Source organism: Centroberyx gerrardi, chromosome 12, assembly GCF_048128805.1.
Source record: "Centroberyx gerrardi isolate f3 chromosome 12, fCenGer3.hap1.cur.20231027, whole genome shotgun sequence".
Taxonomy (NCBI): domain Eukaryota; kingdom Metazoa; phylum Chordata; class Actinopteri; order Beryciformes; family Berycidae; genus Centroberyx; species Centroberyx gerrardi.
Window position 1 is genome coordinate 16,779,022 of NC_136008.1, and position 25,600 is coordinate 16,804,621.

At 41.3% G+C, this 25,600-nt stretch overlaps 6 protein-coding genes across 9 annotated transcripts; 2 read left to right on the forward strand and 4 right to left on the reverse strand.

Moving 5' to 3' along the window:
• The first annotated feature begins 851 nt into the window (after nt 1–851).
• On the forward strand, nt 852–2,244 carry hspb6 (heat shock protein, alpha-crystallin-related, b6). The gene is made up of 4 exons (XM_078287014.1): nt 852–935; nt 1,121–1,283; nt 1,650–1,772; nt 1,889–2,244. The coding sequence occupies exons 2-4, from the start codon at nt 1,128–1,130 to the stop codon at nt 2,048–2,050; spliced, it is 441 nt and encodes a 146-aa protein (XP_078143140.1). The 5' UTR covers nt 852–935; nt 1,121–1,127; the 3' UTR covers nt 2,051–2,244.
• Nucleotides 2,245–2,368: 124 nt separating this feature from the next.
• On the reverse strand, nt 2,369–8,771 carry proser3 (proline and serine rich 3). Of its 3 annotated transcripts, none has more exons than XM_071900104.2 (13): nt 8,371–8,771; nt 8,186–8,294; nt 7,810–8,069; nt 7,311–7,462; nt 7,061–7,176; nt 6,011–6,096; nt 5,797–5,915; nt 5,410–5,606; nt 4,756–5,279; nt 4,458–4,674; nt 3,253–3,424; nt 2,756–2,837; nt 2,369–2,533 (listed from the first exon to the last, which is right to left on the reverse strand). In XM_071900104.2, the coding sequence occupies exons 1-13, from the start codon at nt 8,379–8,381 to the stop codon at nt 2,494–2,496; spliced, it is 2,085 nt and encodes a 694-aa protein (XP_071756205.1). In that variant the 5' UTR covers nt 8,382–8,771; the 3' UTR covers nt 2,369–2,493. The 3 variants fall into 3 exon arrangements, with proteins under 3 accessions (XP_071756205.1, XP_071756204.2, XP_071756202.2); XM_071900103.2 differs by having other exon boundaries at nt 4,756–5,276; nt 5,389–5,606; XM_071900101.2 differs by having other exon boundaries at nt 5,389–5,606.
• A 232-nt stretch (nt 8,772–9,003) lies between these two features.
• Nucleotides 9,004–13,386, forward strand: lin37 (lin-37 DREAM MuvB core complex component). 2 transcript variants are annotated; one of them, XM_078287012.1, is made up of 10 exons: nt 9,004–9,104; nt 9,434–9,488; nt 9,824–9,899; nt 10,002–10,052; nt 10,230–10,259; nt 10,514–10,599; nt 10,760–10,920; nt 11,369–11,500; nt 11,713–11,786; nt 12,939–13,386. In XM_078287012.1, exons 2-10 carry the CDS (start codon nt 9,455–9,457, stop codon nt 13,024–13,026), a joined length of 732 nt encoding a protein of 243 aa, XP_078143138.1. In that variant the 5' UTR covers nt 9,004–9,104; nt 9,434–9,454; the 3' UTR covers nt 13,027–13,386. The 2 variants fall into 2 exon arrangements, with proteins under 2 accessions (XP_078143138.1, XP_071756209.1); XM_071900108.2 differs by having other exon boundaries at nt 9,004–9,488.
• Nucleotides 13,387–13,562: 176 nt separating this feature from the next.
• LOC139912334 (chemerin-like receptor 1) lies at nt 13,563–16,605 on the reverse strand. The gene is made up of 2 exons (XM_071900106.2): nt 16,555–16,605; nt 13,563–15,861 (listed from the first exon to the last, which is right to left on the reverse strand). The coding sequence occupies exons 1-2, from the start codon at nt 16,562–16,564 to the stop codon at nt 14,738–14,740; spliced, it is 1,134 nt and encodes a 377-aa protein (XP_071756207.1). The 5' UTR covers nt 16,565–16,605; the 3' UTR covers nt 13,563–14,737.
• Nucleotides 16,606–17,220: 615 nt separating this feature from the next.
• Nucleotides 17,221–19,217, reverse strand: LOC139912337 (chymotrypsin-like protease CTRL-1). The gene is made up of 7 exons (XM_071900109.2): nt 19,166–19,217; nt 18,841–18,944; nt 18,591–18,670; nt 18,398–18,479; nt 18,013–18,193; nt 17,629–17,759; nt 17,221–17,382 (listed from the first exon to the last, which is right to left on the reverse strand). The coding sequence occupies exons 1-7, from the start codon at nt 19,215–19,217 to the stop codon at nt 17,221–17,223; spliced, it is 792 nt and encodes a 263-aa protein (XP_071756210.2).
• Nucleotides 19,218–20,017: 800 nt separating this feature from the next.
• On the reverse strand, nt 20,018–25,577 carry hsc70 (heat shock cognate 70). Its single transcript, XM_071900090.2, has 9 exons — nt 25,466–25,577; nt 23,616–23,820; nt 23,233–23,438; nt 22,654–22,806; nt 22,018–22,573; nt 21,656–21,858; nt 21,294–21,492; nt 20,716–20,948; nt 20,018–20,552 (listed from the first exon to the last, which is right to left on the reverse strand). Exons 2-9 carry the CDS (start codon nt 23,818–23,820, stop codon nt 20,334–20,336), a joined length of 1,974 nt encoding a protein of 657 aa, XP_071756191.1. The 5' UTR covers nt 25,466–25,577; the 3' UTR covers nt 20,018–20,333.
• Between the last annotated feature and the right edge of the window lie 23 nt (nt 25,578–25,600).

A 25,600-nucleotide genomic window follows, 5' to 3' on the forward strand; every position in this document is an offset into this window, starting at 1 on the left:
TGATGAGGTGCATCTGTGATATGACATCAGATCGGGATGTGAAATGACTTGGCCATCCTCATACTTGGACAAAGATAGCATGAGGGTGAATGTATTAGGATTAGAATTATGAATGAATAGTGTGGTGGAGTGTCAGCACAGCACTGAAACACACACACACACACACACACACACACACACAATGATTTCTATCTTGATGCTTTGGCAATATTGTTAACTTAAACCAGTAAAGCACATTGTATTCATTTAGAATCATTAACTACTCTTAATTTTTGTACCTACTGCTCCTATGGGAGTCGTAATTGTATTGTTTCCAAGTGTGTGTGTATGTGTGTGTGTAGGCCTGTGTGATAGAGAGAAAAATGAATCATTATCACACGTGCTCCCGCATGTGATTGCGACGTCCCCGCTGTCACTGTCTGTCTGGCATCAGCTCACGAGGGTCAACATCGCTTCATCTTTTGAACTTATTTTTGGATAGACCTTCCTGAGATTTAAGCCTATATGATTCTTAACAGGCCCGACTGGTGATCTATCGTGCGAGAAAATACATGAACAGGCAGTTTACCGCCGCCACAGTGAGGAATGAATTTGACCATATATTGATAAAACATTTAAAGAGTTAAGCCTTCATTCTTCACGTTAATAGAGTTAATACGCCTGCAACAGCTGCATCGCCGCCAAAACAATGCGCTCTGATCCTATGGCACTGCCTGAATACCCAAGGGTACGCATAATGAGTCCAGAACATAAGAGAATCAAGGTGCCCCGCAGTGAATTCCCAACTTATTATGTAACTCCAGTATATAACACAGACACGTCCAGCAGTCAGAGAGAGAGAGGCACTGGGAGTCACAGACAGACAGGCGCACCATCCTTTCCGCTGACAGCCACAAGACATAACTGGCGCACTTTGGCGATAAGCATCTCCAACGGTAAGTGAGAACTTATCTCATTCAGGACTTAACGCTGCGACCCCAAATAACCTGACAGAGACAGAAGGGTTGTCGGATTTCCTTACCAAAAGGACCAGACCAAAAGGAGCGTGTAGTCAGACTGACTTTCTGTAGCCTCAACTGCTTTTAACTGTATTGTCTTATCTTTACTTTCCCCTAATTAGATCTGAAATGGACTTCATTCTGCCACTCACTCTTCCAGCTAGTGGTATCCCATGGGAGAAGGTTTTACCGCCTCTTATTCCTCAGCTGAATGGGACATATGGACAATATAATTGGACCCCGAAATTACTCATTTCAGAGACCGACCATACCGGCTCTGCAAAGGTAGGTTACCTGAAGTAAAATGCCTTTTAACGGTTACTTGATTTGGGAAATTGAGCTACAGTTGTTGCAGAAATTAAAAAAAGGAAAACATTTAATTGCATTTATTTTGGCTTTATTTTATTATATGTAAACACAAAACATTTAAGGTCAGTACCTAAAATTTAATTTCACAATTGCCTGTTAAATAGCCTAGACCGAGAGTCTACTCCCTCTACCTCAAGATTGAAGTTTTTTTCCCCTCAAAACAGTTATGTTTTGTTATTGTTAATTGAGTGCATAACCCTCAAAAGCGTTTTTAGACTATTTGCTGTGTTTAAACTTTTTTATATCTATATAATAACACTGAGGTAATTTCCCTCATGGCAGGTGAATTGTGACCACAGCGGCTTTACAGTTCAGGTTGATGTTAAGCTCTTCAACCCAGAAGACCTAATGGTCAAGGTGACAGGAGACTTTGTGGAAGTGCAAGGAAAGCATGAAGAAAAAAAGGTTAGTATTCTTTTAGTATCATTATGCTCTGACCGCCTCACTCCATCAGAATGGCTTTAAACTGTGTGTTAACCTCTAAACATGCATTCTTCTCTGTGTTTCATGCTGTTTGTTAGAAGGATGGTCCTGGGTTGGTAACACGCCAGTTTAACCGCCGCTACCGAATCCCTGAGGGAGTGGACACCCTGGCTTTGGAGTCAGCAGTCTCTCCAGATGGCATCCTCTTCATATCTGCACCTATGTTGCAAACCGAGAGCTCCAGATCCCTGACACATTAATACCAAACACACAAGCCTTTGCCATCTTACCGGAACATACCGGCATAAATAGAAACACTACTTTAGACTCCACCAATCACACTAACACTCACCATGTGCCAAAACACACATTTGTTATGTTCCTGGCACTGTTCTTATTATTCCCTGCTCTCTGAGGTTTGTATATACTGTCATTCATTTACTCATCAATCTTAATGTTTCAAGGAACCAGTCATTGTAAATATTCTGTGTTCGCAATTCAAAATGTTTCATTTTGTTCAAGTTATGTAAAATGAATGTGATTGTTAATGTGATTGTGATTAACGATGCACACAGGCATATTTCCAAACATTTTAATGTGGGAATATTTCCTCCAACAAAAGTACAAATGCACTGTTTATTTCTGTATAAAATAAAAAAAAATGCTACTGCATCAAGTGTCTGTTGCCAAGGTTCAAGTTCTGTTACCCGTCCTGGAATTCATCCAACATAGAGTCCACTTCACTGAAAGAAAGACATTATTTTTTTGAGGTTTTAAATGTTATATGTAGCTAAATCTTTTAAGTGCTATACAGAACTAACCAACCTTCTAGAAGCAATATTAACATTTTATATAAAAAGTGTGTCTCTGTACAAATCATATTTTACTTAGCAAAGGTGACAAACAAGTAACATTTTAAATTGGTTGGATGAGTTGCCAATTTCATTCATAGGTTATACTTTTACCTAATTTGCTCCTTCACCCATTTTCTCTGTTTGCGAAGGACTTGTAGCAGAGGGTCATCTTCAAAATCTGTTTCATCTGAATCTGAACAGAAAAAATTTACTGTAGGATGAAAAGAGCGGAGAGAGGAAGGGCAAATACTGGAAAAATCTTGGAATTCACTTTGACAGCACCAAAACCATGTGATTGTTTTTGTTCTAGTTAAAGCTAAATGGTAACAGATTTAAGTTCATTGTATACAGATATTCAAAAAACAAAAAATGCAATATGTAGGATATGACTAAGGTACCTGACAGTGGTCCACATAAAGCATAAAGCATGCATGGATCACAAATTTAACCGGTTCCACATACCAACAGCTTGCACAGAAAAAGGCTAAGTTCTAGAGCTTTGGACCTAAAGGACATGGGAATGTTTGGAAGCTATCTACAGCCCAGAAAATATTCCCCACAATTAACTCCAGGGTAAAGGTCAGTGCTCTTTGCTGCTGTGCGCTCACCTTCAGCCTCTCGCAGCAGCTGTGAAATGACCTCCATAGGGTTCTGCGCATTGCCTGGAGGAACTGGGGACTGTGGAGGTGCATAGGGAGTGTATGGAGGAGAATCTGAAGAGACAGGGGTCCTTTGTGCAGGGGATGAGTCCAAGGTAGGAAACAAAACCTCTGAAACTACCTGCCAAGGTCCAATGAGAACACCCCATTTGTTAATGCAACTTAAAACTACCATAATGACATATCTTCATCACATGATGACGCATCTAAATACAAGACTAGGTGTGCCTAGTGGTGACTGAGCCATTCCGGTTCTATAGAGAGGCAAAGTCTCATGTAATGTTATAGGTTGTAAAGTCAGAATATCTGCCATTTGGTGTGTAGCCCAAAACCCCAATGGAAATATGAATGGGATTTGCAAGAAACACCAAAAATAAATTCTGTCCTACACAAAGGCTCACTAACTTTCACTCCACCCAAAACACTGTTGGCATGCCTAATGCTGTTCACACACCCCTAATACAAGCACCATCTTTACGTAAATACCCATCTCCATATCACTGACAAACTATGTTTCTTATACAATGTCAGTATTATTGGAAATATGATTTTAGTGGTCAAAACTACAAAACAGAACAAAGAACGTAACTTCTGTTTATCCTAATGTAATGTAGCCAGAAGACCATCCCAGTTTAGGCAACAAGGCAGAGACAAAGCAACACCTTGTGCCTCTACTGAATGAGTCACACCTACAAACATAACAGGCCCTGGCTGGCACATGTGCGCTTTAAAATGTTCAACTTGTTAAGCATGTTCAAATGTGAGGCCTGGCAATACTTCACAGTGGAGTGTGTGGTCAAGATGACATAATTTGCGCAATACCCAAAATATGAAACAATGCAGACGGTGCCACAGTTACGTAGACACGCCTCTGTCAAGGATTGGCTGAACAAAGAGGAACTGGGACCACAGGCTGATTCTGGTGTTTGTGTCTTGGAGGATTTGGAAAGCTGATTCTTCCTACACACCATTTAAGTACTGGATATTTCAGGTCATCATGCCAGTGTAAGAAACGTGAATGCCGAGGTATGCAGAGACAGCCCGCCTATGTTCATGCAAAGCTTATGCGTGTCAACCCACACAGAGAGTATGAAACAAATCAACTTGCAAACTGGTCCAGGCATTTAAGTTTTGCAGTTGGCACATGTTCTGACCTGTCCTAAGGCACTGTGGATTGGAGAAGGTGGTGGTGCACGGTCGCCAGTACAGCTCTCACTGGAAAACCCCTGACATCTCTCCTTTTGGCCTCCATTTCTGCTGGACGGCTGCTCTGTCCATGGTGTGACCTTTTTGGGACTTCTGCTGTGACGCGAAGAGCTCCTGTTTGTATTGCAGGGCCCATCAGCATGGTCATCACCTCGAATATGATGTCTGCAGAAAAATGTATATTAAGCATATAGACTTAAAATGTATGTGTGTGTGTATGTGTGTGTGTGTTTCAATACATTGCACCTCATTGATTTCTTCTGCTTTCTGATGGACATCGCTGTCCTCTTCTCATTCTTCTCTGACTCCTTTGTTTGTGCTTTCTTGTTCCTCCTCTCGGCTCTCCTGTGGTGAAAGGGCCACTCTTCTTCTGTACTTCCAGATGAAGCAGGTGGTGGAGATGACATATGTTTACTAATGGGCTCTTCAGTGGAGGTATCTGTTGAGTTTCCCGGGACCTGTTGGGTTTTTTTAGGGGCAACTTTGGTCCGAGACCCTTCTCTTTGTGAACTCCTCTGTTGCGTGCTACGATGGGATGACCGGGCGGGGCAGGGCAAGACATCACAGAGGAGATGCATGTGGGCAGGCACATGAGCGTCAGTCTGGAGTTTGGGGACAGAGGAGTCGGAGACAAGAAAGGGAGGGGAGGGAGACGGGCCTGTTGCTGAGGGACACGGTCCATGGGCTTCTTTGGTTTCTGGTTGGGGAGCGATGATGAATGAGGGGGTAACTCTACATGAGGGCTCAGGAGGGTGAATACTCTGCTGCTGCTGAAGATGATGCAAGGGGAAAGGAAATGAAAAGTCATTCAATATATCTTGAATAACAAAATAGTCACCTGTTCATACAGAATGTCAATGGTACATGTACGACTTCTACCTTGTGAGCCTGTCCACTGACTGAGGGCTGGTGGAGACCGGGACTCTGCCAGCTGAAAGTGGATCGGTGAAGACTGGAGTATTGCTGGGACTGGGGCCCCTCCCTGGCCTGCTCCATCTTCCTCCTCAAACGCCATTGGAACAGGATGTCCTCTTCTGGGCGCGTGTGGTGCACCAGGGAAGGAGTCACAGAGGATTTCTGGGAGGGGCCAGCTTGGACTGAAGCTGAGACATATTGCACAACAACATTGTCACTGCGGTACAGTTTCAAATATTGCGTAACAATAAAAGAGGATTCATCGAAAAGTTGCGTAACAGATCATAACCTCGAGCAAGTTTATGTTGGAAGAGCACGGCAACAAAAATCCATCTCAGCTAACTGTATTCCACTCCACAACTCTTGGCTTACCAGTAGCTGATTCCATTAGACTGGGAATCAAAGGTCTTCGCACTGGCTCATCTACACTGATTGGGGAGGAGAAATCTGAGCATCCCAGGCCCTCTGAGCTGATGGGGATAGACCCATCACTGACAGAGCATTCACAGACATAAAGACAACAGGTTACATACAATTGAAGGACTTGAATAAATGCATCATTAGTGTGACTCACTGGTCTTCCTACCTTTTCTGCAAAAGTCTGCTGGCCCTCTCCTGTAGCTGCAGTATCTCAGTGTCATCAAGGTCACCGTGGGAGGTGTCTGACAAAACCTGACGATCACAAAGAGAACACCGAATAAACTCAAATTTTGCTCCCTCAAACCTACCCATAAACATACTGTAGAGCAGTGATATCAAGGACCTCTAATTTAGTCCACATTAGGGCCACGGACCCCCATTTGATGAGATTTTGTCTCTTGGACCCAATCTGAGAATATTTTTATTGTTGGATATGATTGAAACAGTCATTCTTCTACATTCTCTAATTGCATTAACTTCTTGTAAATTAAATAATGGTGAAGTTAAACAATTCATCAATTTCCTGGGGACCCCCTGGAACCCCCTCAAGGACCCCTGGTGGTCCCCGGACCCCACGTTGAGAACCACTGCTATAGAGGACACTCACATTACTGTGTGAATGAATCAAATCTAGATTCTATCATATGTATGCAGTTTGGAAAAATTCAAGTCTTTTTTATTGCAAAATAGCCACCTCTCATCACCTAGTCCTGACCTCGTATTTCTAACAAATATACTATAGTTCTTTTATAATTTTATCTATGATACATTTGGCATAAGCAGGACGAGCCGTAAAGGAATCAAAATGGTTGCATAAACGATGGCTTCCCAAGCATTCATATAAACATAGAGGTTTACAAGATGGATGTGGTGTGGTGGTGGAATGCAAATATTTAGAAGCACACTTAGTCTGAATAAGGTGTCTCTTCTTCATAATAATACTGTGCAGACACTCTGGTTCCTGGGCACTCACACAAACTTGGCAGTGTATAGACCAAATAATCCATCCTAACAGCATAAGCAAAAAAATAAAAAACGAGACGGAATATTAATATCTCTGTTACCCTCTAGTAGTTCTGTAGTCAAATCTGAATTGTATTTTTCCCTGTTTGCTACAAATACACCTATCATCTCTGTTTAGTGGAGAAAGACTATATATAGAAAGATTATATAGTAACAGGACACATTGTGGCTCATTCCCAGTTACTTGACTCACAAATGCACTGACACTAGGGGATCCTCTGTGCGGGGAGGGAGTGCTGCCACGCCGACACTGTCCAACTGGACTGAGGATGGCAGGTGCATGGTCATCTTTCAGAGGTAGGATAACATCTGTTCAGAAGAAGGGAATCCAAGGAGAGACATTATCAAAGATGGGTTGTCGACTCCATTCTAGGGTATGTTACGAGCTCATAACAGTTAATATCCCCTACACTGAAATAAGTTTCCAAAAAGTGAGAACACACCTTTGTCTGTGGTTTGAGTTGGTGTTGAACAGGGGGGTAAAGATGAGGGTGACATCCACCAGAAAGGCAGCTGCTCCTCTCCTATGGCAGAAGCCCTTTGCTGGCGCTCTTCTCGACTCTGCGGTCGACCGTGGCGAAACCGTTCTATGTACCTGGGAGAGTAGAGATCGCTGTCATTCAAGTCATTCAAACAGTAAAATAAATTGCCAACTAACCCATACCATTGCCTACTGCTTACAGTCACTTATCATCAGAATTAATCGTACATTCTATCATGTGCAAGTTTTCAAGTTTGGGGGCATGATTTAGACTTTGGCAAGTCCACCTAAAAAATAAAAATATATAAACTCTATAATTTAAGGCACTTTAGATAAGAAAGTAATAAATGTGTATACTGTCATACATTACATATTACCTATCACATTGAATTAAAACTCTGGACATCTATTGCACATTGACTGAATGTTTATGCTGTACTGTAACAAAAACTGAAGTGTACTTTGCCAGCACTGAATCCTGTTGAGCTTGGTCAAAAGAGACTGCCGGTGCAGACTGTTTGGGTGTCTCCATGCTAGAAGAAGCTGTAGTGTTGGCTGGAGAAGTTTCAAGGTCAGTGGAGGGCCAGGACTCTGAAAAACTGGGTTGTCCATCCGTGGTGGGATGGAGGTGGTTAGGTTTCCCAAGAAGGCGCTGGTCGTCTTGGCTCAGAGAGTGTAATGGTGGACTGACTCGCTGGCTTGAACGCACAGGACTCAAAGTCTGCAGAAAGCAATGAATGCCATGTGTTTGAGAAAAAATGTTAGGAAATAGGAGAGCAAAATGTGAAGGTAATGGTGCAAAATGAAAAGGGTCCTAAAATCCACTTTAAAACATACAGTTTTTTTCTTTTTCTTTGACAGGCACTGGATGCGGGAAGGGTGGTAGTATGTCTTTCCCACTGCAGAGGCTGGTGGAAAGGGATTCTGCTTTGTGAACACAGCACCACTGTAAAAACAACACTATTATGACCAACAGTGTCTTCTGTTTAGGATATCATATGTCAATGTCCTTCAGTTCTTACCTGGATTTCATAACAGCTTCAGGATATCACAGATGATTCATAATACCATGTAGGACAAGATACACAGGAGAGGTTGTAGTCTGGGTCGGCTTTTGCCTGGTCCTAACCAGACTCTTTGACCCAAAGAGTTACAGCTGGATGGTAGATCTAGCTCGGCAACGTTAGCCTCAGTCTGATTATGCAGCGGAATGAATTAGATATACAAACAATTCGAGACCACATTATCCACCCGCCTTCCGGGTTCGCTTTGCTTGGCGTGTCCACAAAATTAAGTTACCATGGAAGCAAACCACCACAAGTTTTCCATAGGACATCAGCTTGAGATGTTGCGGGGGAGTTTGGATGTTTGAAAACCTGTGTATCCTACAAGTCAACTTGTTGTCTAATAATACACTTCCATTTTGTTTTCTTTGACAAATCTAACGTTACCATTGCAACCAAAGGCAAGCGTCGCTCTGTTTATGATGATCGTTATTTACTACAAGAAATATAGCCAATGGACACTGAGTTTCGTATGACGGACATAATATTTACCCAATCATGTAGAAGAACCTCGCTCCAATTGCACCAATCTGGAATTAGGAAATTGGCAGCGCGCGGAAGAGGAAAGTCTACAAAAGGCTATGCGCTGGGCAAAACAAAGCTAATTTAGCTAGGTTAATTTTAGCTAGCGAGGTAAACAATTATAAAACAGCGATTATATATTGCTACCAAATGTATGGAAACCGTCAGAGGTAACTCTAGCCACCAATCGCAATATTAGATAATTATAGATTACGTTACGTTTACGAGCTATCGTTATCTAGTTAAAGCTAACGTTAAGTAGAAGCTGGTTGTAAACGTTCTCAACCTAACCTTAGCTAGCTAACGTTAGCAAGCAAACGTTCTTAGGGTAGCTTAGTAGTAGTAGTAGTAGTAATAGTAGTAGTAGTAGTACTGTAGTAGTAGTTAGCGCCCTTACTTAGCTCTGTCATCAGCCTGACCCATAAGGCACTGTACGGTTCGGTCATCAACAGAACTTGCATGTGGTTATAAACTTGGTCCTTTCCATTCCCGTGAGGAGTTGATAAATAGGTGAGAGATCATGCACCACGTCAAGATCAAGACCGAACGGCCAGGTGAGAGATTGACCTAATACGTTTCTAAAATAATCCCCTAATATTAAATTGTGTAAACTATCCTAATGTTATCCATCTCATGCAAGTATCTTCCTGTGAGTTATGGCCCATTTAATTAGTGTCATTACAGTCATGACTCAAATCCACTGATAATGGTTGATATTGTGCAGTCACTAAACGCCTTTTTCATTAGTAGTAGTCAGTTGCCTTCTTCGTAGCCCTGTGGTTGGCAACCGTTATACACAAACAAATGGATTGTTGGTCACAGTTTCAACAACTCAGCAAGCAATTCAATGGAAGCAGCACCGTTTACAACTACCATTGTATTTCTGCAGACTTGGAGGGGAGTGGTGCACGCAGTCGATTAGATGCTGTATTGCAGGTACTGGTTGACAAGACTGAGAGTGAAAGGTTAGTAAAATCTGCAAAAAAATTTAATCATAAAATTGTAGAAACCCATCTGATCATCATGGTTACTTTCAAGTGAAGCTAATGCGAGTGTCTTTTGTGCAGGGAGCAAAATGAAGACGATACTGGAAAAATAGCAGCAGACTCTTTAAACAAGTATGGACCCATCATTTTGATTTCAAATACATTTGAAAAATTTGATTGAATATATGAAACACCTTAGATGGTGCCTTGAAGTAATTGAGTGTCTATGTTAGACATGTATGAACTAAATTGTAAAGGTTTATGTATTTTACTTTTTACATGGTTGTGTATCTCCTTTTCCTTCCATAGAGATTTGTCTCCATCATCTGCTGGGAAACGGTAAGTGGCAGTTTTCAACCAGAGCTGACAGTAACGGAAAAACATTTAAATCACCTTCTGTTCTCTTCCATTGGAGCTGGAAAAAACACCTGGAATTTTATTGACCACACTCTGTCAATGATTTTCGGGCATTTTGCATTTTGACATTGACAAGTTGCATATCTATATACGTTTACAGATCCAAATTATTACAAGCAGTAGTGACTTTTGTGGACTTTCTGGACATGTCCTCATCCTCGTGATTAATTTTCTAGGCCATCAACACGGTTCCCACAGCACCGGAGGAAGAAGCGAAAAGAGATGGACGAGGGCTTACCAGAGAGCAATCAGCATAAGCAAAGTAAAAAGTGTTGCCCCTTGAAAATGATGCATGGAGAATTCAGATAGCATTTTTCTCCCTTGTCACTCAGTTACTTTTAGTTCACAGTGCTTTTCACTTTGTCCTGCCATTTCCTACCTTCTTTTTATTCTGCCCTCTTCTTACCTGCTGCCTTTGTCAGATGCCTACATCATTAAGTTGTTTGATCGCAGTGTGGATCTGGCTCAGTTCAACACCAGTACTCCCCTGTACCCCATCTGCCGCGCCTGGATGAGAAACAATCCTTCCGTTCGAGAACGAGCAGCATCCCCAAGCCCCCCTCACAGCATGGGAGAGGAAGAGGTGAGACCATACCAATGAAACAATTATGCTGAATAACCATTTAAATGTTTCAGGTTCTACTTTTCTTAGGGCTGTTACTCCATTAAAGAGCCACTATAGTGCTTCTAGTATAATCTAGTATAATGCAGTATAATCTCTTAACAACGTAGAGATTCCACCTTAACTCAAAATATGCATGCATTTGGTTCCAGAGTCACCAAACAATCCAAGCATAAACCATTTACAGCTTCAAAAACCTTCACAAGTTTTAGTATCAAGAATCCAGTCTGTATTTGTGAGCAGAAAAATGTCTTCTATCAAATGAAATAAACCTTAAACAAAGCAAATAGTGCTTTCTTGGCAACAAAGGTGGTGTTATATCTTCCTATAGATAATTACAATATCTAGGGCTAATTTTGTGTAATTGACAGTGTTCCCATTTCATTCTTTTTTTACCATCTGTTGCCAGGTTACAGACATGCTCAATGGTAAGGGTCAAATTGTGTACAGACTCCCTCCTCCAACCTCCTGTCCAGTCAGCCCCTCTGGAGAGCCTGTCAACTTGAGGATCCCACAGACTGAGAAACCCACTGTTACCAAGGTAATGCACAACATGTGCAGGAGCATCATTCATAGTGTTTTACATATCATTGCTATTAAATAAAGACACATACCACTATATGTCATGTATTTCATTCATATACTGTATATTCCTTGCTTGGAATATAAGCATGCTAGAATTATCAATCATTAGCCATGGATACTAAGTTATCTAATGAAAAGTAAGTTTCTTATAATTGTCTCTTTCTGCAGCTAACAGATTCAGCTCCTGTATCAGGTTCCCTCATATGTGACCACATGGAACGCTGGAAAAAGATAAGGCAAAAGTATGTTATTTTAAGAATAGTTTTCAGGTAACAGTCCACAAATATAAAGTTATGGGAAGGTATGACTTTTGTGACTGTATTCACATTTATTAAAAATTGTATTCCCAAATTAGAATCTGCTTGTGTATGGAGGTTTTTCTATGTTCTACAGTAATAATTATAGACTAGCTCAGTGATTAATTATAATTCATAGATAAATAGAAAAAACACTAAGTGATTAAAGCTACAATAGGAAACTGTTGTGTGGTGCATCTAGTGTGCCAAACTCATTATTATAAACTAGCTCGGGTTGAATTATTATTGATTAATTAATATATACATTTAAAAAACAATATATAACGTGATTACATTCACATTGAAATAACAATTAATAAACAATCAATAAAATGTTCATTATCCACAGACTAACAGCTGGACAATAAGCTGAGCTTAAAGCTGGGCTTCTTTTACTACAGTGAGGGCTGGACTTTGTATTTTTCCTGCATGGCAGACTGGGTGACTGTCTTCTAATTATAGAGTCTATTTTAATAATAAAGTTTTGCCAAAGCTGAAAGGATAAATGGTAAAGGAAAAGACTAACGAATTGTGAGATGGAAAATGAAAAGGGAAAACATGAATAAATTGAATAATAACTAAAATTTAAATGCCTTTTTAAAGATCATTTTACAAATTGAATTGGTCACAAAAACCCTCCCTACTTGTGTGCCCCTCTGGATATTTCAGTGTACGGATGGGGGCACACTTTCATTTGTTCTTATTTTATGAAGCAACAGTTTCTAACATGTGACTCAGTGTTAGCACCCACTTCAGAACACCTGCTGTTACGACCCGTAAGACCTGTGCTCTTAAAATTTGTATAGGCTGAATAACATGGAGACTAAAATAGCTTGAGGATCCCGCAACTCTTGTGTCATTTTCTCTTACGGTATAAATATATGTAATATCGTAATATATAAAAATATTAAATCTTGTGCATGACAAAAGAAACAAGGTACTTAAATTGTTGCTATTTATGAGTTGTCATGATGTGCAGATGGGTATGCCAGGTCAGTCAAAACGTCACAGGGGGAGCAGTGCCATTTATAAAAAAAAAAAAAAAAAAAAAAAAAGTATGGAATCCAGTTGAACCATATTGTTATGTTTTTTTTCCAGATGGAAGGAGTCCTCCAACAAGAATCAGTTAAGATACAGCGAGAGCATTAAGATCCTTAAGGAGATGAAGGAGTTGTATGACCGCTAGCTGGCCACTTTGCATTTCTCCACCTTAGAATGGAATCCATGCAGATGGAACGGAGCCATGGAGTAGCAGTCCAAGTTTGAACACACTCGCCATCTACACAAGCAGACTGATATAAGACAGCATTATCAGAACCTTAAGCCTTAAATAATCCATATTTCCTATGCATTGCAGCTAAAAAAAACCATTCAAGGTCATTGTTTTAGTTTTTATCAATTCCTTGTAAGGAATTATGTTCCAGTGTGCTGTGGGACTGTTTCTGTGTGTTGATATTCTGTGTATAGATGTTTGACTCATTAATTCACTCATTGGAAGCATTTCTCCAGACACACTGTGACTTGTGTATTTGAACATTCAAGAGTTTGATTAAAGTCCAATGTCTTTTTTCCAAATCCAGAATTGCTTCCTTAATTTCACTTAAGCTACAATGTTTGCTTTTTTTCTTTTTCTTTTTTTTTAAATTATTTGTAGCTATTCCCAAAACGGTGTGACCCTATAGACATTAGCCATTAGTTGTGATGAATCAAAAACATGTCATATTTTATTTTATTTATTTATTGTTAGGGAATCACTTTCATACAGACCTGCCCTAGGTTCTGTTAGAAAACACACTTGGGATTACATAATCATGCATGATAAGGCTATGTAATGAAAAGGATTAAAACACTGATATAAAAAAAATATCTAGAATGAACAATACAGGTACAAAAATGATGAATACACAAAAAGTTACAATTTAGCATCAATGTGTGTGTGTGTGACCATCAATGCAAGAAGAGCCCCATGATATCTGTAAAACATTTTGCAGTTGTGAATTTAGTCACATTACAACTGTTTAAGTCAGACTGAATGGGTGTTAATAATTATATAACAATATACAAAGATGTGTTAGAAACATGCCTTTACCCTTTTTTGTCCAAAGAATACTTGGACATTCAAATCTTTTATTGTATTTCCTCAGTTTAGTTTCACAGATTGATATGGAGCGTTTAACTGGGGCATTCATACTAAAACTAATTTATAGTGATTTGATTTGACCTGAGCATTGTCCAGTCACATACTGTGACATGAGGAAGTAAACAGACATACCACATTTGTGGTATCCCATAATACAGGGGACACACTTTCTGTGTAAACTTTGACTATAACAAAACTGTTGGCTGCTGCCTTAATGATTACATGTTTTGTTTTCAGTCAGACTGTACTCAGCAAGTACTGTGGCAAAAACATTTTGGTGTAGAAGGGAAAAACAGCACATCAGTAATGCACTTATGATTTACCAAAATGCTTAAAGCTCAATCTTTTGAGATTTTACACACTAACATTCTTTCTGGAATGGTAAAATTAAAAACTTATAAACAATACCATACAATAGAGACAATAAACAGGGCCTTGGTTGATTGGGTAGATTTTAGGTAATGCATTATCTGGAGCCTTGTAAGGCTAGGATCTGAAGATGTAAAATACACTTTAGACCTGTTATTGTTACTCAAAATACCATTAAACTTGTTTACAGTATTTACTAACACAGTATCTTACATTATCAACATAAAAGCCCATTCAAATCACATGTATGCCTATAACTCATCACTCTGCACACTGTTCACCTTGAGAATAGAAAAGGGCTCCAATGCCATGATTTTGTACTGAGGCTCAGTTTTTTGCTCATGGTTTCATTATAGATTAGACATTTCTAAATGTGGATTTACCAAAATTACACTGGCTGCTGGATGTTGGGGTCTTGTCCTGCGTTCAGTGTCTCTCTCTCCTCCATGGAAGCTACGTTGTCTGAGTTGGTTGCAGTTAAGGACGTGGATGTGCCCTTCCTCTCTATAGGTGGACCAGAGTCAGACTTCCGGGAAATCCGTGAGAGGTGCGAAGCCAGGGAGCGAGATGACACAAATGACAAGTGGTCCTCCGCCAAGGCAGTCTCTAACACCAAGCATATAGACTGCTTGAGCTTCTTCTGGAATTCATCACACATGAAGACATAGAGGATGGGGTTCAGGCAGCTGTTGAGAAAGGCCAGGCCTATAACCAGTGGACCTCCAATTCTCATAACATGCCTAACGGCTCTGCTACTATAAGCCTTGAATTCTATAAACTGAAACACATGGAAGGGCAACCAGCAGAGGAAGAATGCAAAGATGATAGCAATGATGATTCGGAGAGATTTCCGTTTCCTTCCCCTCTGGAGGCGCCTTGCACGCACGGCGATGGCAACATAAGAGAGAGTTATGACTAGGAAGGGGACGAGGAAGCCCAAAACAAAGCGGAAAATGGTGAGGCTCCATTTATCCATTGACTTAGAATAAGTACATGCAAACCTTCCCTTGTGTACCTCCCGAACCTCCCGAAGAATGACGTAAGGTAAGCTGCAGGCCAGAGCAGCCAGCCAGATGACAACGCATATGATCTGAGCTTTGCGAGGGGTGCGCTTGTTTTGGGCCCACACCACCACCCAGGTGGACAAGCAGCGATCCAGACTTATGGCCATCAGGAGGAAGATACTGGCAAACATGTTGACTACACTCACTAAGTTGTGGAGCTTGCACATGAAATCTCCAAAAGGCCAGTTGTAACCGCGGGAGACATTAACGATCGTGAGAATCAGGAAGACTGTGAAGAGGAAGTCAGCCAGGGCCAAGTTGAGAAACCAAATCGAGTTGACTGTTTTCTTCATCCTGAACCCCGTCACATAGATGACCAGACTATTGCCTATAGTCCCAAGCACAAATATCACACAGTAGATGACAATGGAGAATACTTCCATGTTGCTGAGACCACCAGGCGGCTTAATTGGTGGTGCTACAGTGGAACGGAAGCTTTCATATGAATCTAAGGAAGAAGACACAAGTGTTACTAGTGTGATTAGTAACCATAACATGTCACGCAACATGCCCTGAACAGTTTATGAGAATCTGGTTATTTGTTTAACAAAATTGTATATATATTATCTTAGCCTTATCTTCGGATTTGACATTGAACATCTGAAAGCTGGGAGTACTGTAATTTTTGACAGAATTAGGCTATTGAATTTTTAAGATATCATCTGAATCTCTTAAAATGAAATCTGTATTGCACATACACATTTTGTAATCCAGCTTCTTGTAGGTCATCTCAATATTAGATGTTGATAACTACAATGATGTACACAAGACAACTATTCATCCTGGACAAAAAAGGTCATGCAACATTAAATTTCACTGTGCTGGATTGAATGAAAAAGTCACAGAATAATTTGTACTAAATTGCAAGTTGCTTTTTCCACTCATTTCACCAAATGCAGGTGTTATGATCACAGATAATGCTAATAAAATAATGTTTGTGCATGAAATAAATATTTTCAGATCAGTTCTGCAACAAATCATGATACACAACCTTGCTGTTGATGCATCTCAGTAAGGTTACGCAATACTTCATGCATATTTGTAAATTCTATTTTTGAGGTAAAATGATATGTTAAGTCAAAGCATATTGCATTATGCTCCTAACGTGATGGTAGTAAAGTGCAGATTTGGAGCATCTTACCTGTCCCCATATTCCTGCTGTGATGACAATGAGTCTGTCTTTCTGTCCAAAGTGATATCAAACCCAGCCTCTGCCTGGCGTAGCCTACACTCACTCTCTGATTCCTCCTCCTCCCTGGTTCATTAGACAGCACTTCTGCGTTTGCAAATGCTCCTCAACAAGACACAAAGTCATACAGGTTCCCAAAGTTAGATTCTCACTCTAGAAAGGAGGTGGAATTGATTTTTTCTCACTTATTAAACTTCTTTTCATTTTTACTTATTTTTTGATATAGGGTGGACTGTTTATTGCATGTTTGACTGATCCCAGGAAAAAATGTGTTGATTTGAACCAAAATACTCCTCATTGTCACTTAATACCCCTTTCCGCCCCTGTCAGGTTGGCATGAATGCAGAACATGAAAACAACACTAGTGGTCTCAACAGTTTTACTTTATGCATGTTTTGTTACAATTGCACCAAACATAGCAGCACAGTGAGTGGAAGATACTATTATATCATTACAAGTCAATAGAAATAGCAGCATCCTTGTGACAGCTAATGTTGAAGCTGAATGGAACCTGTAAAACTGACACGCCCAATGAGTCCAGTGAAGAGCAGGACGAGGACGCGTGGCGAGGCAGGCAAGCAGTGCACATGGATGTTGCAGATTTTGTGTGTTGCCACTTTAGTTGGAAGCAACAGTCTGGTCGATCCAACGGCGCAGATAGGACACACGGGCGTACACGGCAGGGGCGCGCACGTTGCAGTTGCTGGTACCCCAGGACACAATACCCACCTGGGACCACACTCCACCATTCTCACAGACCAGAGGGCCACCAGAGTCACCCTAGAACAGAGACATAGATGCTTTGGTGTCGAATAACAGGATAACCAGAATAAAATACTTAGATAAAGCCGTTATACATAAAGGGGAGACTACTCTGCTGCTTTTACACAGGATGTGGTGGGCTGACAGTATTTGTATCAATCAATTCAGTTACAGGAAACAGATATGCAGCAAGAGCATCAGATAGAAGATAAAGCTTTACTTCATCAGAATAATCTGTACTTCAGGCTTAAAGAATTGAGTTACCTGGCAGGAGGACACTCCAGAAGCACCAGCACAGATCATGGCATCAGTGATTCTGTTTTGACCCCAGTACTGCCTGCACTGGGCAGGGCTGAGCAGGGGCAGGGCGGTCTGCTGGAGGAAACGGGGGCTTGCTGGAAAAGAAGAGGAAAGAAGGGGGCAAAAATGAGCAAGAAGCTGGGGCTATCTAACCAAATAAATCCTGTACCTCTGTCTCAGTTAGATGAGGTGCAGTGGATTTTTTTTGCAGTGCTACATTCACATTCCTAGTAAAGTTTATGTTTTTCCTTTGTGGAAACTGACCTGTTCATACCTTCATACCTGCGTTCTCTAAATTTACCGTGTGTGTGAGAGCGTGTATGGAAGAGAAAGCAGTTGTTCACTCACAGGTTTGGCCGGTCTTGCCCCAGCCAGTAGTGACACAGCGGGCTCCAGAGGGGATGCTGGTGCTGGAGGAGGCCAGGCACACAGGAGACACACGGGATGTCATCTGCGCTGGGGAGGACAGCCTCAGAAGGGTGATGTCGTTGTTGAAGTTCTGGGCATTGTAGTAGGGGTGAGTGATGGCCTATACACAGACAGAGAGGAAACAGATGATCCATTTGACCATCTATAAAGGATTAACAGAGCTAAGGAGAAAACGGTTAACGTATCACAGAGGGGAGGATAAATCATAAGCCAACGTGATGGCATTTTGCTTCTATGCAATGATACCTGTGTCCAGGAAATGAGGCAAAAGATCAAATTTTGAGAGTGCTCTGGTGTTACTTACCCTGGCAATGGTCTTGACCTGAATTTGCTCGCTGTTGGACTGACGGTCATGCTCTCCCAGGATTACACGGTGACGGCCAGGGCTGGAGAGGGACAAAATTCAAGAAAGAAGGGCAGTTATAGATATGGTATGCTTATGACTTCTCCGGTCTGGACACTGTATACAATGGAAAGTAAAGAGAACAATTACTTACGACACACGGCAGTGAGCGGCAGTGACAACCCAGTACTGGTTGATCAGAGATCCTCCGCAGAAGTGGAATCCCGTGCCATCCTAGGGCAAGGATAGGGTGTAAGAGGACACTTATTGAAACTGTTTTGTTAATGCCTCATCTGAATTACATATTTATTATACCAAATTCTTAGAAAAGCTGCACTGTAGATTTTTTGTGTGTGACTGCAGCAAAGTTACAGTATAGAACGAGAGTGCATTAGTTAGGCTACCTGAAGGGACACCTGCCAGGGCCAGGAGCCCGACACGGCGTTCTGTCCATTTACAATCTTGTTGTAGCCGTTCACTTGGGGCTTGATAGCAGGCACTCCACACCCTGAGACCCAAATACACAATCAGAGGAGAGGTCTGCCTGCCCTCAATATAGCGCAAATATTCCAGCAAGTGACAAAATTTATATAGTATATGACAGCACAGAGAATACTTTCACAATCCTAAAGTGAGAATGACTTTTGCAACTGGCAGCACTACACTGCAACAGAATAATCAGATAACAAATAACACACATCATGCAGTGTAAAACCACCACTCACTCACCCACTGCAGAAGCCACCAAAGCAAAGCAACTGACGATCAATAACATGGCCATAGTGTAGACTGTGATTCTCGTCCCTGAGCCTCAGCCCTTTTGGACGCCTACTTTTATACCTGCACCACACACTTGACCCTGAACTCCATGTGTAGCGCTCCAAAGGTTCCTCCCAGGTGTGATAGGTGTGGGAAAAGAACAGCTGAGAGGACTTCATAGCTCAGACAGACACACTCATCTACTTACTCTCACGTCTGTGTTTGTCCTGCTCTGCGCTACACATGGGTCATGGCTTTTAGCAAACAAATCATTGCGTAATAATTCCATTGGTAACTACATTAAGCAACACCACAGACTCTTATTATTAATCTGAGAGGAAAAGATATTTGTACCCCAAATATCTGCTCTACAACCACAGCCATCATGGTTATTATCAGCCGGTTCATGTGAGCTCAGTGTTTTCATGTTAATATGACTGTGCATATGTTTTGCAACACATTCAAAATGTTAAGGCCTATATCCGCTTGCTTGCAACATTCTCTCCACCCGTTGCATGACAGCAGAAGTGGTTACCACAGAAAGATAAATTCGTGCACGTTATTTTAACATCAGCACATTTCTATCATTTGTGAAAATATCTCCTGTCAATAAGGTTACCACACGTACAGGAACAAGATATTGATCTAAACTCTCGTGTTTTAAAAACATGAGTTCAGGTTTTGCCTGCTCATGCAGATAAATGCAGTCATGCAGTTAACAATATACATGATAGAGTAAATCACAAAAGTAGTGGATTTAAAAGAAAAAAGTTCACAAAAATCACAACAGACTTCAGCATCTCATTACTGATCTTTATTGATTCAATGAGAGGTGAAAAGAGAAATCATCACTGAAGTGATATCAATGAGGACAATGGACAGATCTTGAACATGTCTTATGTGATTGCGTGTTGTAACTGTGTGCATGTGTCAGATTTAGTTGTTCAGGTCTGTTAAAGTATTGAAATCTTTGACTGCATTTTCGAGCAAACAGTTTAGCAAGCATTTTAGGCAAGTGCAAATTAGGCTGTGATCTAATGTTTATTGGATGTGTATATTGGCTATATTGATAAGATATTGGCATTAAGACAGTAAGATTATGTTGAGATCTGAGATGATGATGCTGTCGGCAGAGTGTTCAGTCAACCTCCTCGATAGTTGGGCCAGAGGAGGAGCCACCTCCAGCTCCACCAGGGAAGCCACCTGGCATTCCTCCTGGCATTCCTCCTGGCATTCCTCCTGGCATTCCTCCTGGCATTCCTCCTGGCACGCCCCCTTCGTATAGCTTGGTGATGATGGGGTTGCACACCTTCTCTAGCTCCTTCTGCTGGTGGTCATACTCATCCTTCTCTGCCGTCTGGGTAATGGAAAGAACAAGGAAATACATGTGAGAGAAGACATTGTGGATTGTTACAGAGTACTGTTCAAGAGAGAATATTCAGAGAATATTGTTTTCACAATGTGAAGGAAAGAGGAACTTCTGCATTTTGTGAAGATACACGGTTCAGCCTATGTTTGACCTGGTTCCTGTCCAGCCAGGCAATGACTTCATTGCACTTGTCGACAATGGTCTTCTTGTCCTCAGGGCTGATCTTGTCCTGGAGCTTCTCGTCCTCCACGGTGCTCTTCATGTTGAAGGCCAGAGACTCCAGGGAGTTCTTGGCTGTGACCTTCTCTCTCTGGGCCTCATCCTCAGCCTTGTACTGGTCTGCCTCCTGCACCATGCGCTCAATGTCCTCCTTGCTCAGGCGCCCTATGGGAGGTTGAGATCGCTCTCTAAACTTATGTGCAATATTCGTTTACATTCTGTCTTTCAGTTCCCTCAATCCATTTTAAAATTAGGTGCAGCACTCTCTCAGCTTTTAAACATCATATCAACATTTGAGCAATAAATCCAATTTTAATGGTGTTGCACTTAGGTTTTACAATGGATTTTTGAATAATTTATGGTTGCATCTCTACATCATAGTTCATCTCAATGTTATTTTTTAAAGCCCTAGGAAATGATAAATAAGCTTTGAAAACAAATTATGGAACTATTTTGTTGTATTTTGTTTTAAAGCACTTGACTTGGGAATTTTTCTGTATGGTACTGTACCTTTGTCATTGGTGATGGTGATCTTGTTCTCCTTGCCAGTGCTTTTGTCCACTGCAGACACATTGAGAATGCCATTGGCATCAATGTCAAAGGTCACCTCAATCTGAGGGACTCCCCTGGGGGCGGGTGGAATACCGGTCAGCTCAAACTTGCCCAGGATATTATTGTCTTTGGTCATGGCTCTCTCACCTTCATAAACCTAAGAAAATTACCCAAGTCACATGATCACTTCATCCATCAGTGAAAAAATGAGGCAGTGTGATCTCGCTTATATGTACAGTTGAAGTTCTATATCCTATTTTCATTCATTCTTATAAAACATTAGGGAGTGAACTACTAAATTTACTTCAAGTTTGTTCTACCTGAATGAGCACACCAGGCTGGTTGTCTGAATAGGTGGTAAAGGTTTGGGTTTGCTTGGTGGGGATGGTGGTGTTCCTTTTGATAAGGACGGTCATTACTCCTCCAGCGGTCTCAATTCCCAGGGACAGGGGGGTGACATCCAGCAGGAGCAGGTCCTGTACATTCTCAGACTTATCACCAGCCAAGATGGCTGCCTGCACAGCTGTGAAAAGCATGATTTCCAGTTGGTGATACTAATGCCATATTCAAACTGACAAACTAAAAATAATAAGTTAAAACCTCTTATGTAAAACTCCTCAGGATCTTTCTACATCAGACTTCATTTTGTATAGATTAGCATGCATGCAGCAGAGGTATTCACCTGCACCGTAGGCCACAGCCTCATCAGGGTTGATGCTCTTGTTGAGGTCCCGGCCATTGAAGAAGTCCTGCAGCAGCTTTTGAATCTTGGGGATACGAGTGGAGCCACCCACCAGGACAATGTCATGGACCTGGGCCTTGTCCATCTTGGCATCCCTCAGGGCCTTCTCCACTGGCTCAAGGGTTCCACGGAACAGGTCTGCATTGAGTTCTTCAAAACGGGCTCTGGTGATGGAAGTGTAGAAGTCCGCCCCCTCGTAGAGTGAATCGATCTCAATGCTGGCCTGGGTGCTGCTGGAGAGGGTGCGCTTGGCACGCTCGCAAGCTGTGCGCAGACGACGTACAGCTCGCTTATTGCTGATGATGTCTTTCTTGAACTTGCGCTTGAACTCTGCAATGAAGTGGTTGACCATGCGGTTGTCAAAGTCCTCACCACCCAAGTGAGTGTCACCAGCTGTGGACTTGACCTCAAAAATGCCATCCTCAATGGTCAGGATGGACACATCAAAGGTACCGCCACCAAGGTCAAAGATAAGGACATTGCGCTCACCACCAACCTGAAGTAAATGATGGAGAATTACTGATAAGAGCATAAAACAGAATATATTAGGTTAAAGTTTGAAAATTGGCTATGTACCTTTTTGTCTAAGCCATAGGCAATGGCTGCAGCAGTGGGCTCATTGATGATGCGTAGCACATTAAGGCCAGCAATAGCTCCAGCATCTTTGGTGGCTTGGCGCTGGGAGTCGTTGAAGTAAGCGGGAACTGTGATAACAGCATTAGTCACAGGCTGAAAAGATAATAATGAGACCTTTTAGTCTGAACAAGTGGTGTCACTGAAAGTGAGGAATTTAAAGGTGTGTTCACACTATTCTGCTTTTTTCAAACAACACCTTTCTAACATGAAAGACAATAGTCAGAGGTCACAAGGCAGACAGAAAGTCAATGCTTTAAAAGGGTTTTGCTCATGACATTATATTTTCTTTTTTCTTTTATTTATTTATTGCCCTTTCTAAGGTTGGGAAAAGTTCAAATTTTTAGAAGAGCAGACATAATGTGAACTGCTTTTATGTGACCTGACTAATCTTAACGAAGAAGAGGTCTCACGGGTTTCACAGTACCTAGGTAGCTGACAGTTTACAACAACAACAACAAACAGAATGAAAATGGAGAAGGTACTAGTAGAAAGTTGTGAGTAGCTATTACTCTGAACTACCTTGCCAAGGTAGGCTTCAGAGATCTCCTTCATCTTGGTGAGGACCATGGAGGAAACTTCCTCAGGGTAGAAGGTCTTAATCTCACCCTTGTATTCAACCTCCATCTTGGGTTTGCCTGAATCACTCACAACATTGAAGGGCCAGTGCTTCATGTCTGACTGCACCACAGGATCATCAAACTTACGACCAATTAGACGCTTAGCATCTGGAATAGAGTGTAAGAAGCAAAGATGTTGTAAATTAAGTTCACTTCCTTCTTCATTTTACTTAAAAAGCATTCATCATCAACACAGGGAATTCTGTGAAATCATTGTTGTCATTGGTTCTCATAACAGTTCAGGAAATCAACAGTATTGTAGTTGCAGTATGTTGAAGTCATTACCAAATACAGTGTTGGTGGGGTTCATGGCCACCTGGTTCTTGGCAGCATCTCCAATCAGTCTCTCAGTGTCTGTGAAGGCCACATAGCTGGGCGTGGTCCTGTTTCCTTGGTCATTGGCAATAATCTCCACTTTGCCATGCTGGAAGATGCCCACACAGGAATATGTGGTGCCCAGATCTATTCCCACTGCTGGTCCTTTTGACATCTTACATAAACAAAAGAAACAAGTCAATAATTGAAACTCTGTTTTATAAAATTGCTTGTTTGTAATCAACATCATTAAATAAAAGATTTATATTGTATATGTAATTGTATGTAATATATGTATATATATATATATATATATATATATATATATATATATACATATATATATGTAATATATGTAATTGTTTTGTACTTGGACACTGAAAAAATCCTCACTCTTGTAGTATAATAACAGTAAAAATGTGTGTAAATGTATGTGTGTCTGTGTGTATATGTCCCTGTCATTCACATAAGCCCAGATGCAGTGCCACGTGAAGCCCAAACTAGCTGTGACCGTCTAGGCTCAGCTGTTGAAATGTTCTCAAAAGGTCTGTAAAGGTGCAGTGCCATCCATGGTGTAGTGGCTCACACCAGCACATGACACTTGAAGCCAAATGACTGGACTATCTCACACTGCCCTTCAAACCCCTCCTCTCTCCACTCCTCCCTTAGCAACATAACACTGTAGTGTCACTGGCGAGTCAAATGTGATGGACTCATGCTGGAACAGTAATCAGTGCGGCTATTTTCCGACAGCTGGCTCCTGATAGCCAACAGTTACTATAATAAGTATCAATGTTTCTACACGGAAATGAATGAGAGGTGGTTTAAAAAGGCAGGGATCATTTAACAATCACTACTGGGCAAAACTCATTATGGTTTCTACTGAAATAAAGGACAGAGAAACCAAAAAAGACCCACAGCAATGTACAATTTTGAGGTGGAGTCACAGGCATATTTGCTCAGTAGAGCAGTCAACAAAAGCCACATTTGTAGAGATTAAGCTCTGATAAAACACCAGGCTGCTCACGTCTCACTATACTGAGGCAGTCAGCAAAAATAACCTATTATGAGACAGGGAAAAACCCACAAACAAGGTCGGAAACATTCTACCAACTCACAGGGCACAAAAGTGATCTTGATGAACATTTAGACATTTTTCAGATGATCATATTTTCTAATATGTGTAACCATATTGTGCAATTTAATTATTGTGTTGCTCTCTTCTGATATGTTGAGTAGTTGAAAGTAGAAACTTTGTTTCTTGTCTGTCCACTCAAACTAGTACAGGTTATTGAATTATCACTTGTTATCCAATTGCGTAACACAGAATAGAAAATGCTGACACGATGCTTTTGCTCCTCCTCCCATCCTTCATGTCTGAAACATGCCTTGGGCACTGTCAAAAATATGCTGAGTGTAACATAACTATGGCATGTGACAAATTGAAACATCTATTGAGGAAGTACGTTTGTATCAATTTTTTTTAACACTACGTGAGGCCACAGTCAAACGTTTTCTCTGGTTGAGAGGATCATGCAGAAGCAAGATCACACCCATCCAATTGACACTCTTGTGACATGGAAATTAAGCACAGAACCGTCTATAGAAACATTTTGTTGGCTGGACAGACACTGACACAAATGTTGTGGTTGTTCATAGGGATTCCCCCTCAGCTTGTCATATCTCTGTTTGGCAGGAACCATGCAAGCCTCACTTATTTTGGAACCGTCTCTCACATTTGACAATCAAGTTCTTAAAGCAGCAAGCAAGACAGACTATGAAGCCAGACTGATTGCAATGCTTCTTATAAAAGGGGTTACCTTGCTCTGTCAGATGTTCAAGACTTGAGAGTTTACTGAGTTAAAGTTCTGTTTTGTATTCGCCCACCACACAACACCGGCGTCTGTGTCCCACTGCAGCACTCCTTTCCCTCTCCTGGCAGGCAGACTAAGAGG